We start from the raw sequence: 18,133 nt of genomic DNA on the forward strand, positions 1-18,133 counted from the left end.
AGAGACACTAGTTAGCTGATGCTGATCTGTTCTTAGTGTAAAAACAAAAACAAAAGAAAAGAGAGGAAAAAAGTACCTTCTTTTCAAGTCCCAACAATGTGGCAGAATCCTAGCGCGATCCTCGGGTTTGGCTTGCATCCCTGAGCGCTAATTTTTCCTTACCCTCGATCTCCAGTCCTTGAATATCCTGATTTCTCTTTCTTTGGGGGGGGATGAAGACTCCAGATGACTCTGTGGCGATCTGTCATTCCCCAAACTTGTCTTAGATTCATGTGTCACCAAGGCGCCTAGCCCGTGGCCAAATCATCCAGACTATTCCATCAATCCGCCGCTACCCATTGCCAACCGGGATCTGAAGGAGGGGAATCAGCAAATCCCGACCCTAGCTGAAAAGATCCGGCTGAGGGGAAGGGGGCTGGCCGGAGACGCCTCGGTACTTTTGGCTTATTGGATGGATCACGATTGACGAGGGGATCGACTGGGGAAATGGTTGGTGGAATGGCAAGAACCAGTCCAAGCGTGTCCCCTTTCCGTCGCGTGCAGAGTGCATATGCAATGCAGCTTACCGTTCTAAGTTTCATGCGATCGAGTCCTTTCGCAATATGACATCTCAGTTCAGGCTATGCTTGTCGTGGGGAAACGTCCGATTGAGTGATCGGGGCGTCGGTCTGGAATGCACAAGTCGTATGATTCTTCATTAAGCTTCCAGTCTAGTCTGACTGTGTCTTGCCTGGAGTGATCTCAGGGTCATATGCGGTTTTATGACTGGTCGATGGTCGATTAGCTTTGCAGGTGGAGAATTGGGAGGAGTCGTTAGTTATAGAAAAGAAGGTCTAGATGCTGTTTCATCGGGCCCCTGACTTGGCCTTGCTTTTTCCCCCATTATTTATGTTCACTTGAATTCTTATCTTATCTGTCACCTTCAAATTGCGCAATATCATAGCCGGTGAAACTTGGTCATGAAAACGGGCCAGGCGTGTCTAGGTATTCTGTATAGCTCTGCCGCTTATTCCGATCCTGTCCGGCCCCCAAAGTGGCTCATCTTGACTTCATATTTAGTACATCTGAGAAAATGTTTGACTTGAAAATAATTCAACTTATTATTGCCTCCCAATCAATTCCATCTTCGATGCAGTAATCGTTACCTTTTTGTTCGCTTCAAATACTGCACGTGACTCTGAGCTCGACGCGTCCAGGCGCGGGGAATGATTATCGATAATCGATAACTCCAACGTCTTACCCACCCCGCACCCGTTAACTCCCCACCTCACTCCTCATCGGCCCATAGCGCTTTTTTATCAAAATGGCGAGAACCGTGTTAACAGTGGCTGAGATCCCCACTCTATCAAAGCTCTACAGGAGAGGCATCCTCTCCAAACCCACCGATGGATCCGCCACCATCGCCACACCCACCCCGAGACAACCCATACAGTCCCTGAATGATATGATATCTTGCCTGCAGACCGACATCACCCAGCTAAAGGTAGACGCGATCGTCAACGCGGCAAACCGCGCATTGGAAGGTGGAAGTGGCGTGAACGGCGTGATCCAGCGTGTTGCCGGTCCCCGGCTGCTACAGGACTGTCAGAAACTCGGCGGTTGTGAAACAGGTGATGCAAAATGTACCCTTGCCTACGACTTGCCCTGTGAGCGTGTTCTGCACACGGTCGGCCCGGTTTATGGCATCGAGTACAGAAGGGATCCACGTCGTCCTGAGGAGCTTCTCCGGTCTTGTTACCGTCGCTGTCTTGAGCTTGCTGTTGATAGGGGAATCAAGAGTATTGCGTTCTCGTGTATCAGCACTGGTATTTACGGGTACCCCAATCGAGATGCTGCGATCGCGGCAGCAGATGAAGTCCGTAAATTTCTAGAGACTTCTCAGGATGCTCACAAAATCGAGAGGGTGATTTTCTGTCTTTTTCAGGATGTGGATGTTGGAATTTACAATGAGGTTCTTCCGTGAGTTTCTCTTGTTTCTTGTGAATGCTTAGTGGAAGATGCTAACCGCCCATAGCCATATCTTTCCTCCGACCGATAATGATCTTGCGGGTTCGGAAGATTAGAACGATGATTGATCTTTTGCTTGACCCTCCTTGTTCTCTTGCCCATCTGGATTTGCAGCGTTATGAGACGACGACGATATGTGACATGTACACTAAAAAGGAATAATCCATTTCCTCCAACTTCATAACTGTATTCCCGTATGTCCTCTGGTCTTGTACTTACTAGTAGCAACAGCCTACAACTATGATTTGCTAAAGGACTCCAGCTCTAGCTACCTCGATAGATAGCCCGGTAGATACTCTAGGTAGTTTCTGCAGTATGTACTCGAATTACGGGACAACCCGTTTTCCAAAAACTGGGAGTCATGAATTTACATTTTCCTGGTCTACGACTGACGTAGCGATGACTGATGATCATAGCCTTTGAAAAAAGTTCTAGAACACGATAGAACACGAGCCACGATGACTTCCTTTATTATATTCTCGCTGAATCCTGTACCTCTAGTGCTCTTAATAGCATTTATGAAACGTATCCCTCATTTGAGTCTTATAATCGATAGAACTTCAAGTTGATTTACCCTATGAATCCATTAGCTCACTGATGAATCAAATCTACACCTGACGACTAAACCTAGGATCTAGGTAAGCACCTTTGATTCGAAAAAAAGAGTATCAAGTCCATTACCTACAATAGAACTTGGCGTAGCTTTGTGTAGCAAGAATTCGAGACTTTTCGCTGAGGCTTGTAGAGCCGATGCTATGTTACAAATGAAACCATAACCAAAACAGGCTGTCAGCTATCTCAAGTTAATTTTATTGGCTTCAGAGGGCGCCGACTGACTTGATTCGGAATCGCCTTATGGACAGGCTTTACGTCACAGCACCCAAAAATAGGTGAGAGACTCATCATGGCTCAGCAGAACATTCACCCGGGCATGATTGAAACTAAAAAATGGCCAGCCACTGACTAGGGCGGTCCTGATAGGCTCGGGGCAGTGGTGGAGCGGGTGTTGTCGGGTATTTTGGGGTTCGAAGAGTTTCGTGCTAATATCCCAGATTATTGTCTTCCTCGCAAATCGCCTCGTTTTCGTTTCGCTGTCGCTCGTACCTCAGCGCACTCAATTGTCTCGGGACTTTTGTAGCCTAATGTACTACCGTAATACTAAGGCAACAATCGTGATTAATAGTGTCATAATAAAAGTAGAAGAAAATCTATATGGAGTTCTTGGTATCTCTCAAATACTGCATACGGCATGATCTCAGATATGAATATGGAGAAGGCTGTGTTGGTGAGGCACGTAGATCATGGCTCAGCAGCGATGAAACTGGGGCTGTTTTGGTGTTATATGAAAGTGAAAAGGGGCCAGCCCCTGTCCATAGTGAGTCTGATTGGCTTTCAAAGCAGTGGGGTGCCAAATCTATTACACATGCATCAATATGAGGCTTGCGTTGGTGAGATTTACAGATTATGGCTCTGCAAAACTTTGTCTACCACATCCGGGATAACAGAAAATGGCTACCCGCTGTCTCGACTGTATTGGACATCATTGGTTTTGAGGATGGTGGGGGCTGCCTTTGTTCAGCTGGGCTGTGGGTGGCAAACCTTCATAGCTGTATCAGTGCGGCTCAAGGATCATGGCTCAGCAGGCGAAATGCCAACCAAGAATTTGAAACTAGAAATGGCCTGCTACTGTCTAGGTTGGACCTTATTGGCCTAAGTGCCGTCGTTTGCCTTGTCTAGGCATCTGGGATATAGATTGGATAGAGTTACGTTGGTGAGATTTCCATCATGGCTCAGCATTATCTGACTGTAGATCGGGGTTAAATTTTGGAACTAAAAAATGGCTAGCCGCTGTCTAGATTGGGCCTGATTGGCTCGGGGCAGTGGTGGGCATGATCTATATGAATGAGGGCAAGGCTGTGTGAGTGACATTCGTAGATCATGACTCAGTAATGCCTTGTTCGACGTCATCGTGAAATGTAAGATATGAAACTAAGAAAAGGCTACCCGCTGTCTATGTAGAGCCTCATTAGCATTGATATTAATGCATTTTGGCCCACAGTAGCATTTTGGCTATGCTTTGATTGGCAAACCTTCCCAGGCTGATCATTGCGGCTCAAAGATCATGGCTCAGCATTCAACTTTTCTAGTTGCCAACCAGGAATTTAAAACTAAAAATGGCCAGCCATTGTCTAGGTTGGGCCTGATTGGCTTAAGAGCAGCCAGTTGCCTGATCTAGGCATCTGGGATATAGAGATAGGAATAGAGTTTTGTTGGTGAGATTCTCACGGCTCAGCAATCCTAAGTTAGCGTCATTGTAAGTAGAATTTGGAACTAAATAAAGGGCCAGCCGCTGTCTATTTAAAACTCGATTGGCTTTCAGGATAGAAGTGGGGACAAGTCAGCAATGCACAGGTGCCCAGCCCGGCAGCCTATGTTGGGCACAAATGCGTATGAATTACCGAACACATCTCATATTCAATTTCCAGCACAGTGTACCCAAATTTGACGTCAAAATAATCTTCAGAGGTGCAAAGTCCGAAGACATTTATCTATACATATGCAGACACGCCAGTTCGCCATCCACAGTAAAAATTTGAATCAACTCACCAATTCTTCTCGAGGATGAGCTTGGAGGTCACTCAGAGTCCAGATCCTACCCTGATCATCTTGGTACTTCCCCTCCTCAATAAGAATAAAATTCCTCTTTTCTCCATCAATCAGCCTCACAAACGAAACCAACTCAACTTCTATCTCCGCGTGAGGATTCTCTTCCAAAGACTTGGCCAACCGGTTATACAGCTGGTTATAATCCCCGGCATCAGTCGAGTACACCGTTCCGTTGTCTGTGGTGAATGTCACAACATTGGTGCCGGAAGGTCTCCAGCCTAGAGACATGGCGAGCATGGTAACTAGGAATGTGAAACAGAACACGGCTATTTGGGTCCGGATGGGATGCGCACTGGCGTAGTATAGTGCGCGGATCACGCGCTGGCGGAATGAATGGATCATCAGGAAAGCCAGACTTGCAAGCGAGATGCTTAGTAGGATTATGGGACTCTGCAGAATTTCCATGCTGATCTTTAGGGCACTGGAAGTTGTTAGTACAGATTCTTTATTGGAAGGAAGCCGAACTTACTTGTGACTCATGGCGACACTTCAGAACATGTGTGAAGAGGAGTTTGAATATTTCAATCGTCGGGTTTGGGCTAAGCTCTTGACTAGCTCAAACTCGGCTACTTGACGCGTAAGGCCCCCACTTACAAGCTTAATGATAAGGGCAGATGGTCCGCCTTGTGAAAATTATCCACAAAGCGGGCCTAGGCGATGAATAGCATCACAGCACCAAAATATAGACAAAAAAATGGCTCAGCATTTCGCCCTGTGCCGGTACTCCCGCCCAGAACTGAAACCAAGAAAAGACCGGGTACTCGTTAGGTCAACTTTGATTGGACGGTCTACTTGCTTATACGGACTTTTGAATGAAGATAAAACCCCTAGATTCTCTGTGCGAATCGTAGCTCGGATACTGCTTCAACGAAAAAATAGCCATAAATACCCGAAATGAAAATATGTAGAACAATAACATGAAATCCATAATGCTATGCGTGTTCGTGAGAATATAGAAAAGCGAGTTATTAATAATTACTGAGACACGATGCGTATGTCTTCGGGCTTCTCCTCTTGCAGTCGATCGATCTCGGAGGAGATACTCATCACCCACCGATCCTTTTCAACACGACTGCGAGCCTTGAATACAATCGTTCGGCCGTGTTTGCCAAGTGTCGAGACGTGCCGTAAAGATCGCTTGGCAGTACCTTGGGTAGTGTGTTCCTGGGCACGGAAAAGATTCTTCTGGGTAGGTTGCCAAATCACAAATGTGATGGCAGAGTCTCCGTCTCGGCTGGTGAAAGAATCAGAGGCGGGATAGACCCGCGGTAGGGCACGGAGACCTGGGTTATTACTATCGAACGTCTGGTTGGCGTACAGCAGGTCGTTCTCGGCGATCAGCCCCGAGTAGATATAGCAGTCTCGCAGGTCGATGGTTGTTTCATGTTCCTGGTGGATATGTGGGATTTGGACACCGTTGTACTTGCGTAGGTTGCTTCGGAAAATGAGGAGCTTGCCATCGGAGAGCAAGACGTGGCAGCGGGTGAAGGTCTTGTGGCGACGAGGTTTGCGGTAGAGCTGACCGGACATCTGGATTTCCCCATGGTCAGTATTGATCAAGAACCCGCCAAACACACAACATACCTTGATTGTCCGGCAACCTGACAGTGCACACATATTATGCAGATGTGGCGATGCCTCGGCCTTTTTCACCTCCCACTTTTGGGCAAATTGACCTATGATTGACTCCATCTCCTCGTCGATCTCCAAAAGCTTGAGATTGCGCCGACGCACAGCGATCAATTCAGCGGCATCATCAGCATGGCGTGCTCTCCAATATTTGACCAATGCATCTAGTCTTTTAACCCATTCGTCGCGAGTGGCAGAGTCATATGCTTGTAGGCGAATTACCAACCCATTTTCGAGCGTCATCTCAAATGTTCGCTCATCATCAAATTGCTTGGTAGTGCCATCGTCCTGTCGTAAATTGCTCCCTTCTGGTTGGAAGTCGACATCTGGTCCTGGTTCAAGGTTGGCATCGGCAGGAGTGCTCCCCCATTGCATGCGGCGAACTTCACGCACTTTGCATAAGTCAATGTATCCATCAGCGTGGCTCATGTTGTGTACGTTCCTCTGCCACTGTGCGTAGGCTTCCTCGTCGTGCCGTTGAACAAATTCTGGGTTTCCACTGGACAGCCACTCAACTTCACCACCCTGGATTGGGTAAGGATCGACATCCCAAAACAGTGGTGTTTGGCTTAAAATTTCTTGAGCAGACGGTATGCTCGAATCTCCTGACGGTGCAAGTTTTGGTGGCGCCGGAGGAAGAGCTTTGGCAGGTTTACAGAACAAGAGATGCTGGTCCTCGGTGAAAAAGTAGAGACGTTTGTAGAACATCTTGTTCAGTTTCTGATGTACGCCTTTTTGCGATGTGAGACGGATCAAAAATCCCTCAATTGGCGGTGGCTCATCTTCTTTTTTATCTGTCAGCTTCTTGACGGCTGTTGAATAGTGATGGCGTGGTCGAAGTTCGAGCTCATGGGATGACTGCATGGCAATTGATCCATACATATTTTCCTCGTTTACACCATACACCCACTCCAGACGATCATATCGCTTCCAGGCAAGGCCCATCTTCTCGGTCTTGGACCAACTCTTGAGTACCTCGGCCCACTCGGGACGACCTTCGAGCATTTCTATACAGCCCCGAATAATTGCAGCAGCGGCGAATTTCTCCTCTTTCGCAGATCGGCTGACCACTGTAGCGTGTTTGTTGTCATCGTGACTTAAACCCAGCCGAGCCTCCAGCTGCTGGAATGGGTTCTTGAAGATCAAAGACACACCAAGGTCAGGAACGTTGATTGGTAGTTTGTTAGGTCGTTGCCACCCAAGTACCTGCCGAATAAATGTGTACCATTCGGCAGCATGGGCAGAAGACTTGGGTCGAATGATGTATATTTTCGTGCCACGCTTGCAGGGATGCCAGATGACGATGGTTTTATCGAGTGCGGAGTAAAGGTTGACTCGAGTGTTCTTGCGATTTAGACGGACCTCATAGTAAGGCCGCGTCTTGACATTGTGGTTTTGCACATCAGGGATCACTCGAGTGCGATACATTTGAAGGACAAATGGAGCATGCTCGGCTGAGCTCTTGCGGCATACAACAAGAAACTCTCGCCACTTATCTGCGGTACGATTTTCCATTCGTAGGCTGTGGTTTTCAGAGTAGTCTTCAGGAAGCTTATCTTTGATCGACTCTTCCACCAGGACCAACATTCTCTCGGCCTTGATGATCTCTCCATCTTGCAACTTTCGTCGATGTGGCCGATTCGCAGATATGGTGTTCCCTGTCCTGGCTATCTTGTTACGAAGTCTTTGCTGTTTATTCAGGATATTGTCATCCAAGTTGTATTTCGCCATCTTCCGCGTAATGCGTCCCTGAATCTGTCCCTCTGGCCCTGGGCTATTTTGATCGGCGTCGAACTCATCTTGGGGTTCTTGGTGTTCTAGCCTCGATTTGAATATGCCGGACACTTTGCTTTCCTGCATACTTTGGGCCTTGCTTTCCGGTATGCTTTGGGCTTTCTGCTTTCCCTTTAGCAGGTTTGTGGTAGAGTCGGCTTCACTAGGAACCCCAGAAGTAGCGGATGTCAGTGGACTACCATTGCCATCGCTAGGCCTTCCAACACTCATATCCTGAGACCTTTGCGATTGAGGCCTCTGATCGGTAAAAGCCAAGCGTGGGCTACCATGTATGGTAGATGTTTCGGAGCCTGAGTCAGCACTACTGCTTACTTCCTCCCTGGCTGTCACGAATGAGGACGATGCGGTCCCGTCGTTGTACACACTTTCTTGTGCCATCGCACTTGCCCGGACACTCTGACGCGGCGTGCTTTCATCATCTTCGTCCTCTGATTCATCTTGATTGTGATTCCTCTCCGTTTCTGTTTCTGAACCTGATTCTTCCTCCGTCTCTGTTTGGTTTGTCGCCTCTGATTCTTCTTCCGTCTCCGTTTGGTTTATCGCCTCAAATTCAGTCGTAGGATGAGAAAGTGTACGAAGTTCCCCCTGAGGCCCTTCAGATTCTTCTTGTTCGGTCGTTATATCTTCCTCCTCTCCCGATGTCCCCTCGTTGGTAATGGTAAACGTAAGAGCAAGATCCTCCGCTATTGGCTGCGATGATGGCTGGAGCTGATCGCTATCTTGTTGACTATAGTGAAATGTGACAGGATCCACCTTGAACGAAAGAGTCTGCGATGTATAGTTCTTCATGCGAAGTCGTGACCGGTACCAGGATTTTCGGTGGCCCTGAAGCCATCCAGCAGGGATCGGCCCGATGAAGGAGCGTCGACTTGTCATGTGCAGATGTTTGGCAGAGGCATGTCGCTAAATATAGGTCCTGTCAGTCTGTGATTTCAAGAGTGAAGTCACCCATCCAGCCTACCAGCTTCTCGTCCGTGTAGGACCCAACCAGCAAGCCCTTGTAGTGCTCATGATAGATCGGTTCTGTGTCGGCCTGGGAAGCGCTCATGGCACTGGTATTTTACCCAGGGGGCTGTTCAATGGAGCAATTTCCCGCATATAAATCACTCAGATTAATGCAGCAGAGAAAGCACGTACCAGGTACCTATCAGCTGAGTCGAGTTGATTGAGGGATCTGGATCTTGATGCAACATGATTCGATGACGTCAAATTAAAGCAAACACAACAAATGGATATCATCTCACGTGATTGTAAACAGATGTTTGCACTGTTTGATATGCATGCTGCCCCGCCATTGGTTCACGTGGCAGGCAGCGGTGAGGGACAGCTTGTTGGTTATCACACTTTCTTGCTTCTACTTCTACTGTACTCTGATTCTTCATAAATCATCGCAATCATGGCTGCTTCTCCTGATACCAATTGGCTCGCAAAGATCGAGGGCAAGTCCTTCCAGAATGTCTCCATTGACTCCGCCAATGGTGATGCCATCAACACTGAGGAGTTCCTCCAGGCTGCTCGGTCCTTGGTCACTCTCTTTGGTTAGTATTTCCCAGTCCTATCTCAAATAAATGTCTGTTCTGACTCCACTATTCTCTAGATATCCTTGGCGCCACTACCTTCAACCGCGTCATTGCTGATTTGAACACCAACATCGAGGTTCGTCGCCCCTGCCCCTCATTCCCCAGCTCCTGATATTGATATCTATCACAGAAAGTGCAAAAGCGAAAGGATGCTGCTCCTGCTGAGTCTGTAACTTTGCAGGACCTTGTCCGCAATGAGTTGAAGTCTGGCCAGCACAAGGCTACCGAGGGACTCCTTTGGTTGGTGCGGTAAGTTATCCATCTCCAAGTCAAACAAGCAGTTGCTTGTGTGCTCAACAAGATATTGATATTTTGTTCTCAGTGGCCTCGATTTCACCGTTCAGGCTCTCCGCCACAACCTCAACAACCCCTCCGCACAACTCACTGTCTCTTTCAAGGAGGCCTACGGCGACACCCTCAAGCCCCACCACAACATGATTGTCAAGGGCGTCTTCAACGCTGCCATGGGCTTCTGTCCCTACCGGACAACCTTCATCCGTAAGGTGGATGATAAGAACGCCAAGGCCGCCGCGGACGAGAAGGAACAGGTGGACCCTGAGGTTGAGGCCCGTGTACTTGCCGGTCTGAATAAGGAGGTTGAGGCTCTGGAGAAGGTTGTGAATATCTTGAAGACCTTCCAGGCTTCCCCCGAGGCCCAATGGAAGTAAATTTATTGCGAGGCATCCGGCCGGATCACCGGGAACGTCCCCAATGCGAATCTGATATGTACATATTGAACATGTTGCTCTGTGAGCACATCGAGTATTTGATATAGCGAATGCGCTGTTTGTTTGTGGCTGTAGCAGTTAACGTTAGAGTGCAATCCATATATATGACTTCGCTTTCGACAGGGCTATCAAAAGCAGTTATGTTGCAGCCAAGATCCTAACCAACTCCAAGGTTCTTTTCATTTCATGAAAATTAGCTTATGTGGTTCTAAAGATGACCTGGACAACCCAAGTACAACCGGTGTGTCTTTAGCTGTCGTGCTTCATTGTCGGAGCTAGCAAATTAGCTCGAAATTCAACTTGCGTTATTCTAGAGTTATTGGTTTTCATTTATCGCGCTAGCTTCAGCCACGAGCAAGCACATAGAAGGTTTCCAATGTTTAATGATAAGGACGCACGCTAACACCCAATTCCAAGGTTCCAGATCAGTAGTTTCTTTCCTATGGAGTTCAATAGCTCTCAAGGGGCTGGACTGTACCGCGGTTATGGCGCTGCACTGCCGGGTTAATTTTAGCAAGTCTGGAGCTGGTTCATAAGGGACCGAACATGTAATTTAAACTCGGTCCACCTCAACGGGTGTCTCAAAAGTTTTAATGTTCTCCCCGGGCACAATGGAATTGTTCATGAATCATGGGATATATTCACGATATTTAAGCATATAAAGAAGGACCACATTTTTTAACCACCTTGACTCCACCTATTGCATACCTAAGTATAAACGCCATGAAACGGGTGAGCTATTAGTGACATTGTGTGGCAGAGGTGTCAAGCGATCGCTAGCCAAGTGTGAAAGATCCACTCTGACCGAGGGCAACAGTGGAGATGCGACGATGGTCAAGTAAGTAATCTCCGACCGCCCACTGAACTGCAGATCGTGCCTCGCTTTTGGTAACAGAGTAGCTTTTCTCCCGCCGATCCGTGGCAGGGGAAAGTCTGTGGCAGGAGAGAGTCCGTGGCAGGGGAAAGTCCAGGTCATTGTGCACTGAACGGGTTTGCCTCGACCCACGATAATTACGGAGTACAGTGCAACGCATATACGATCTCGATTCAATATCGTCGATGCGTATCCGGTAGACACCCAGATCGATTGGATACACATGCCCACATGTTGACAGTTCGATAGTTGACAGTTCGATAGTTTGTCACTATTTTCCTGTCAAACCTTGCCGGTTCCAATTCTTGGTTTCTCTCACGTGTTTGTATGCCTTCGACCGGATGCTTTGCGCCGCCAATTGCCGAAATAGGGGGTTGAGGAAAATCTAAGACCAGGGGGTGGGGGAAATCGATCTAACGCTTCGTCCATCCAAACAGCGGCAACGGTCTAGAAAGAGACTAGTGGTGGTGGTGCCCGGTTCGGTTCTGCATAATGAAATTGCCAAGGCGACTACTCCACTTGGTGCATGGAGCTCATCGCTCGTTGGCGGGGACATCGAACAGGCTTTTTTCGGGACAGAAATATGCAACATGATCCCGTCCATGCTCATGAAACCCTCGAGTGTCCAAGGGGCGTGGGTCTGAGCGGCAGGCTAGAACTCTGCCGAATGGTTATACGCTGTCAAGCAAGTCAAGAGTCGGAGACCGGCGGACAATTTTCTCCGCATATGTTGCTGCCGTCCACGGATGAAGTGAAACATACTAGCATATGTTTTTTTTCTCCAGGTGATGACAACCCTGATGGATAAATCCCAGATCCAGTGTTTGTACCGTGAAGTAACAGACTCCGTAGCGGGAGTGAGACCCCACACAACCATGGAACCTTCGGCTGGTTAAGTTCCCAGGGTTCTGGTCAGTTCCCTCCCATTGATGGAACTAGTCATTTATGTCTCTCTTTAGTTATACGCATATCTTTCCTGGAGCCTCAGTCGTTTCTTCTTTTTCTTTCACTCTTTTTTCCCCCTAAGTTTATCCATAAACACGGATAATAGCACCCACGAGGCACTCTTGGCGTTTCTATCTTGCCACTTCCCGGATCGTAATGCTAAGCTTGTGATCGTGCAATCTCTTTCCTTTTCTTTTTTTCTTCCTTTTTGTTCCTCTAGACAGCTGTCGACCCTTCTGTTGTGGGGTTTCAAAGGTGGCTTCAGAGGTCTCATCTAAATCTGTGATATAGTGATTCATTCCGGGCGAACATGAATTGGAACTGATCAAGCCTTGATTTCGTATCTTGCGATCATCATGCTTCCACTGGAGGGTCGCAGTCTGTCCATCTTTATTGTCACCACCATCTTCTTGGGTATTTCTTTCATTGCAGTCTGTCTGCGATGTTTTGTTCGGATCAAGCTGGTCAAGGCCTTTGGCTGGGATGATGCCCTGATGGTATTTGCTATGGTAAGATCACAATTCCCCAAAACATTGGACGCCTGACATGTGACTAATGATCAAATAGCTACTGAACATTCTGTTCGCACTATGTGGACTCACTGGCGCACTTTACGGCATTGGCCAAAGGACGGAAGTGCTCATCGAGCGAGGTACAATGGAAACCGCCATGTTTGTATGTATCATGTTCTCTCTTGGATACTTGAATGTAAGCTGAGCTGATCTTTTTTTACAGTGGTGGTGGCTCGGCCAAACCAGCTACGTTTGGGTCTGTAGTATCGCCAAAATCTCAATTGCTCTCGCCTTACTCCGTCTCACCGTCTCCAAGCTGCACCGAATGATCTTATGGGGCGTTGTCGCCATCACCACGATCGTTGGTTTGGTGTTCTGGTTCATGCTGACATTACAATGTACACCGGTCTCATATTTCTGGCAGCGAGTCCGCGTATATAACAAACCACCTGTTATCGTCCCAGGCAGCTGTGTGAACCTCGACGGGATCATCGATATCGCCTATGTTTACAGTGTCACCGCCACATGTTGTGATCTTACACTGGGACTTCTTCCTGTTTCCCTCGTCTGGAATTTGCAAATGAACACCCGGACCAAGGCTGCTTTGGCTGGCATTCTTGGCATGGGATGCGTGTATGTTCAACTCCACATACATGCTTGTACTTCGGCTAACCAACTCATATAGTGCGAGCGCAGCTGTGATCATTCGCATTCCTTTCCTACACGACTACAAGGACACTGATTTCCTTTGTAAGTCTGCCCAAACTCATCCAGCATGGATTTTCAATTCTAATATCCATCACAGACGCAACCACCAACATTTCCATCTGGTCCAACGTCGAAGCCGGCCTCGGTATTGCCGCAGGTAGTCTGGTCACCCTCCGACCTCTTTTCCGCTGGTTCCGTGACCCCAGCTCGGTCGGTACTCGAAGCAAGCGCACCGGTGGCAGTATGCCCCTGGATAGCGTGAATGTAGCACGCTCCGGTGATGCCTCGGGTCCACGGTACTGGCGACCGGACCTGGATCCGGAGGACGCACATGCGGTGATCACCACCGTTCATGGTTCGAATCACGATAGTCGCTCAAGCAGCCAGGAGGACTTGAATCCCGGTAAGGGGACCTTCTTTAGCGGTGTTAATGTTCAAAAGACTTTCTTTGTTTCGGAGGACGATTCATAGGGTTTCAGAGGTTCTTGGGTGGGTTTTTGTGCTTTCTAATGTTCTATATCCTTTTAAGCTGTACAAATAATTAAATTAGTCATTACTTTACAATCCATTGCATTCAGACTTGGAAGTAACACTTGAGGTGCATATGTCCCAACGCCCTGGCTCATCAGGTAATTCAGTATCTATTTGAATCAGCTGTTCATTCATACATTTTTTGGATGCTAGGTGGGTCAACCTTTATAACCCTCAAGATATATATTGTGATCACGTCAATGCTCCATCCATACATAGGTACAACGTTGAACACCAGTAATCCGTGAATTTTTGACATCTAAGCATGTCAAAGCCACCTTCTAACAGGTTATCGCGAAACATAAACCAAAAAAGCATTTTAAAAATAGTTCAATCCAACAGCGGAAGCCTTTCCGAAACCTTGGTGCTGAGGAAGCCAAACCCAAGAAAAGTAAAGATGTTTTTCCAATCATCATGCCATAATATTATCGCCATACAACAAGCCCGCCGGGCTAGCTCAATCGGTAGAGCGTGAGACTCTTAATCTCAAGGTTGCGGGTTCGACCCCCGCGTTCGGTTCTTTTTTAGAGAATCTCTAAAATTTATTTTGACTCTTTTATTCGGTACTAAATTCTTTACCTAATATAGCCACAAATCTCTCAGCCACCACAAGCCCAGCCGGGCTAGCTCAATCGGTAGAGCGTGAGACTCTTAATCTCAAGGTTGCGGGTTCGACCCCCGCGTTCGGTTCTTTTTTTGAAGATTGGCAAACAGCGTTGTTTCTTTTTTTTATTATTTTTTTTTACCTTTGCTTCAATCGTTTTCGTCTGTGATAGAGTTTCCTTGGTGAAATCTGAAACGTTGGTTGGGGCAACTCTATTCTGTGTGTAGCATTCATGCAGCTTTAACTTTGCTACATGCAGCTGCGTACGTAGCTAACTCGTTTATTTGTTATAATGATTTCTTATCACGACTGGATTAGTTTATTTAAAGCTGTTTGGCCATTTGATTATAATTCCTTCAATGACCGCTAAACGCCCGATGCTATGCACATCACCGTAAGGTGCTCGAGAACGCCTGTCACAACATCAAGAATCGAAGGGAACAATAGCAGAAAAGAAAAAAAAAAGATGGTAATTGAATAGACACCACAAGTCGTCTGTTGCACGGGAAGGGATGAGGTTCATCCGCTAACCTGCAGGTTGTTGCCACCCGTATAGACACCTTCAAAGTCCAGACTGGCAAGCATGCCGTTGACACGGTCAATCTCGCAACTCAGGTCTTCCACATTCACAGCAAGACTGCTCACTTCGTCGAATTTGCGTCGACGGTTGGCGTCTGCGATCATTTCGGACACGAAAAATTTCTGCTCCTCTAGCACGATGAGGCGCTCTCTTAGGGATTTCTCTTCCGCTTCAAGGGCGGAGACGGCGCTGCTTGTATCGCTGGCGAGACTGGCGGTGCTACCGTTGGTGGCAAGGCGCTTGTTAAAAGCAATGGATGCGAGCGCAGACTCCTGTGGTTTGGGGGCTGGTGACCCATTGACTCGGGTGCTCGGGGAGGAAGTGCGATTGGGTACAGGGTCTCTCGATGGAGATGCGTGTTTGAGGACCTTAGGGAGAGATTTCAAAGGTAACATATGAAGATGAAGGAAAGCGCTGGCTTGCTGATATATCGCTTTCTGTAAGCGTTGTTGAGTGGGGGAATTGGTGGGTAAATCGCGGATACGTCTAGCTGCAACATCGTACTTTGAGAATGAGTCGATAAGTCGCTTGCGGACCTTAGACGCATCTGCAATCTGTGCTGAAGTTGGTGGTCTTCTCGGGTCCCTATCATGCCGTTAGCAGTGGTAAATATAAATATGGGCATAACGTACTGTAATGCAGCAAGGAGTTTTTGGAATCTTGGTAGATGGAGACGGATGCCTCTTTCAAACTGAACCAGGTTTTCATATGCTCTAACCTCTGGGGGCTTCTTTGAAATATCTGCTTGGAAGTCACGTCGGTCAAATAATGTTGACTTGCAATCCTTGCAAAGTCGAACATCTATATTGATCATGCGATCCGCTGTGGCTTTTTCCGACGTTTTCGACACTTGAAACTATTAGACAAATGGCCATATTGAAGGGAAGGTTGAAGTACTCACAAGGTGCGATACTTAGCCCGACCTCGCTTGAACAGCCCGTACTAGGATCACCACAGACGACCTGCCCGCAAGTTCTGCAATGATGCCTCCGAAAAGAGTAGCCCGAGAAGTCCTGCTGACAGAAAGGACACCTGGTAACACTGGCATCGTCTTGCCAGCTGACAATGGTCTGCTCTAGAGCTTTTCGCTGATCACTCTGCCAGGGCATGGGGAATAATTTGGTCGTACTGGACTGTATCTGATCAGGTGGCAGACCAGCAAGCAGCTGGGTGAGCCGAGTCAAACGTTTCTCGAGTCGGGAAACCTCCAGGAAAGCCTTGTCCACCGTCTGTTTCCTGATGTTTTTGAACGTTTGCGTATGGTCCCTTATTGCGCCTGAGCTTTATAAGTTTGCTGCATCTGCAGGAAGGACAGGAAATGCATACCATTATGGTCATTATAGCCCTCCCTTGACTTGTAACAAGTTTCGCACACCCGAGCCCAGATGCCTCTCACTGGTTCAGGTTGAGCCGACCGAGATAGCTTCATTTGATACATGGTATGTTCATCGCAAAATAGCTTGCCGCATTTCCGACAATTGACGCAGCCGTTGGTGCCGTTCAGGCGTTTGCCGCATGACGGCTCCAGACAGGTGTCATAAATATAACCGACTTGCCAGTGCTCCTTTGTAATGAGGTCTTCCGGATCGACAAGTTTAGGTGTATTATCGGACGGTCCTGCGTGGGTTGACGAGGCTAGAGGCCGGCCGACGATTGGAGCCGTTTGGTTTTCATTCGACTCGAAGACATCCAGACCCTTCAATTTTTGATTCAGCACAGCTAGAGGCTGGAACTTCCTCGCCTTCTCCATCTGCACCTTGAACCAATCCTTCACCTCGTCTTGTCGGTCATCTTCCAGATTCTGATGGAGGTCGTCGAGGTGTCTTGACAAATGTTAATCGCCGCAATCCACTTTAGGGGTATGAATCGGAGAGGGGGATCGAAAGCTACCTGTTAAGCTGGAGGAGAGTAACCTGCCCATCAATCATGTTAGTATGCAGTGTCCCCAGAGTGCATTGACAAGCTAAACGTACCATCTCCTCACTGCAGATCGGGCATGAGAGCTGAGCTCCGGGAGCCGCCGGCGCCGCAGATATAGAAGTGTCACCATTTTCGACAGATATGCGTGAAGTAAGATCTTGAGTTTCTGTTGAGAACTGCGAGATGGACGTCTGGGAGCTGAGGGACACGCTGCTGGCGGTTGGCGAGAGCACTCTTGGCTTCGGCTTCGGCTGCGGGGACGGGGACGGGGCTGATGAAAGCGCGGTCGGGGTGCCTAGAACACGACCTCCACCCAACGTCCTCCGGGACATGATCACGGGGACATGGGAAGCTGGGGTAAGAGAAGATTATCTGCCCAGCATCGGGTTGGCAGGGTTAAGTGCCCGGGTGGGACAGTTGGAGTTGATGAGGCTGGTGACCATACAGTGGATCCTTGTTTTTCCGCCCTCAGGCATCCAATAGACCTCACCATATTTGGACTATCAACCCCTCTCTAACCTTTTCTTCTTTCCATTTCGTTACTTATAAATTTGGAGAGTACTTTTGAATATTTAACCAGTAGCGTAGAAAAAAGGTAGGAGACACGGTAGGAGACAGGACAGAAGATATGGTAGGAAGCTGAGTGGAAGACTGGGTAGGTGAATGGTGTAGGAGGTATAGTAGAATCATTAATGTCCTAGGTGCCCCGCGAAATGATAGAGCCATAAGTATGAGTACTCCTAATACTCCTCTTCACTTGATTACTATGCTTGGTCACATTTTGACCAAATTTGGGGCATAGAATATGTGCATTAGTCCACTAGTCTTTTAATGAAACTACATCGCTGTATGGTACACAATATAGAATCGCTGAAGATAGCAGTATTCATGAATGCGTAACGTTCGTGATATTTTGTTGTTTTATAATTATTGAAACAAGAACGAGCTAATATTTTGATGATTTCAAGCATGTTATCAATTTTTTTTCTTGATCTTGTCGATTTTGAATTGTTTTATGTTTTTTTGTTTCCCCTCATGGGAGATTGCTTTTTTT

General features: G+C 47.6%; 6 protein-coding genes across 6 annotated transcripts; 3 read left to right on the top strand and 3 right to left on the bottom strand.

Moving 5' to 3' along the window:
* Positions 1–1,303: 1,303 nt before the first annotated feature.
* Positions 1,304–1,963, top strand: N7520_004039 (macro domain-containing protein; the record flags this gene model as incomplete). The annotated part of the gene is made up of 1 exon (XM_057137974.1): positions 1,304–1,963. The coding sequence occupies one exon, from the start codon at positions 1,304–1,306 to the stop codon at positions 1,961–1,963; it is 660 nt and encodes a 219-aa protein (XP_056998439.1).
* Positions 1,964–4,436: 2,473 nt separating this feature from the next.
* On the bottom strand, positions 4,437–5,154 carry N7520_004040 (uncharacterized protein; the record flags this gene model as incomplete). The annotated part of the gene is made up of 3 exons (XM_057137975.1): positions 4,437–4,556; positions 4,615–5,095; positions 5,144–5,154. 3 exons carry the CDS (start codon positions 5,152–5,154, stop codon positions 4,437–4,439), a joined length of 612 nt encoding a protein of 203 aa, XP_056998440.1.
* Positions 5,155–5,649: 495 nt separating this feature from the next.
* Positions 5,650–9,145, bottom strand: N7520_004041 (sporulation-specific 71 family protein; the record flags this gene model as incomplete). Its single annotated transcript, XM_057137976.1, has 2 exons — positions 5,650–9,000; positions 9,059–9,145. The coding sequence occupies 2 exons, from the start codon at positions 9,143–9,145 to the stop codon at positions 5,650–5,652; spliced, it is 3,438 nt and encodes a 1,145-aa protein (XP_056998441.1).
* Positions 9,146–9,493: 348 nt separating this feature from the next.
* On the top strand, positions 9,494–10,345 carry N7520_004042 (GLTP domain-containing protein; the record flags this gene model as incomplete). Its single annotated transcript, XM_057137977.1, has 4 exons — positions 9,494–9,635; positions 9,695–9,753; positions 9,808–9,926; positions 10,000–10,345. 4 exons carry the CDS (start codon positions 9,494–9,496, stop codon positions 10,343–10,345), a joined length of 666 nt encoding a protein of 221 aa, XP_056998442.1.
* Positions 10,346–12,580: 2,235 nt separating this feature from the next.
* On the top strand, positions 12,581–13,915 carry N7520_004043 (uncharacterized protein; the record flags this gene model as incomplete). Its single annotated transcript, XM_057137978.1, has 5 exons — positions 12,581–12,733; positions 12,792–12,899; positions 12,960–13,369; positions 13,422–13,486; positions 13,542–13,915. The coding sequence occupies 5 exons, from the start codon at positions 12,581–12,583 to the stop codon at positions 13,913–13,915; spliced, it is 1,110 nt and encodes a 369-aa protein (XP_056998443.1).
* A 1,183-nt stretch (positions 13,916–15,098) lies between these two features.
* Positions 15,099–17,411, bottom strand: N7520_004044 (uncharacterized protein; the record flags this gene model as incomplete). The annotated part of the gene is made up of 6 exons (XM_057137979.1): positions 15,099–15,744; positions 15,792–16,008; positions 16,061–16,435; positions 16,486–16,982; positions 17,050–17,072; positions 17,133–17,411. 6 exons carry the CDS (start codon positions 17,409–17,411, stop codon positions 15,099–15,101), a joined length of 2,037 nt encoding a protein of 678 aa, XP_056998444.1.
* Between the last annotated feature and the right edge of the window lie 722 nt (positions 17,412–18,133).

Source organism: Penicillium odoratum, assembly GCF_028828045.1.
Source record: "Penicillium odoratum strain IBT 22623 chromosome Unknown utg000003l_segment0_segment0, whole genome shotgun sequence".
Lineage (NCBI taxonomy): Eukaryota > Fungi > Ascomycota > Eurotiomycetes > Eurotiales > Aspergillaceae > Penicillium > Penicillium odoratum.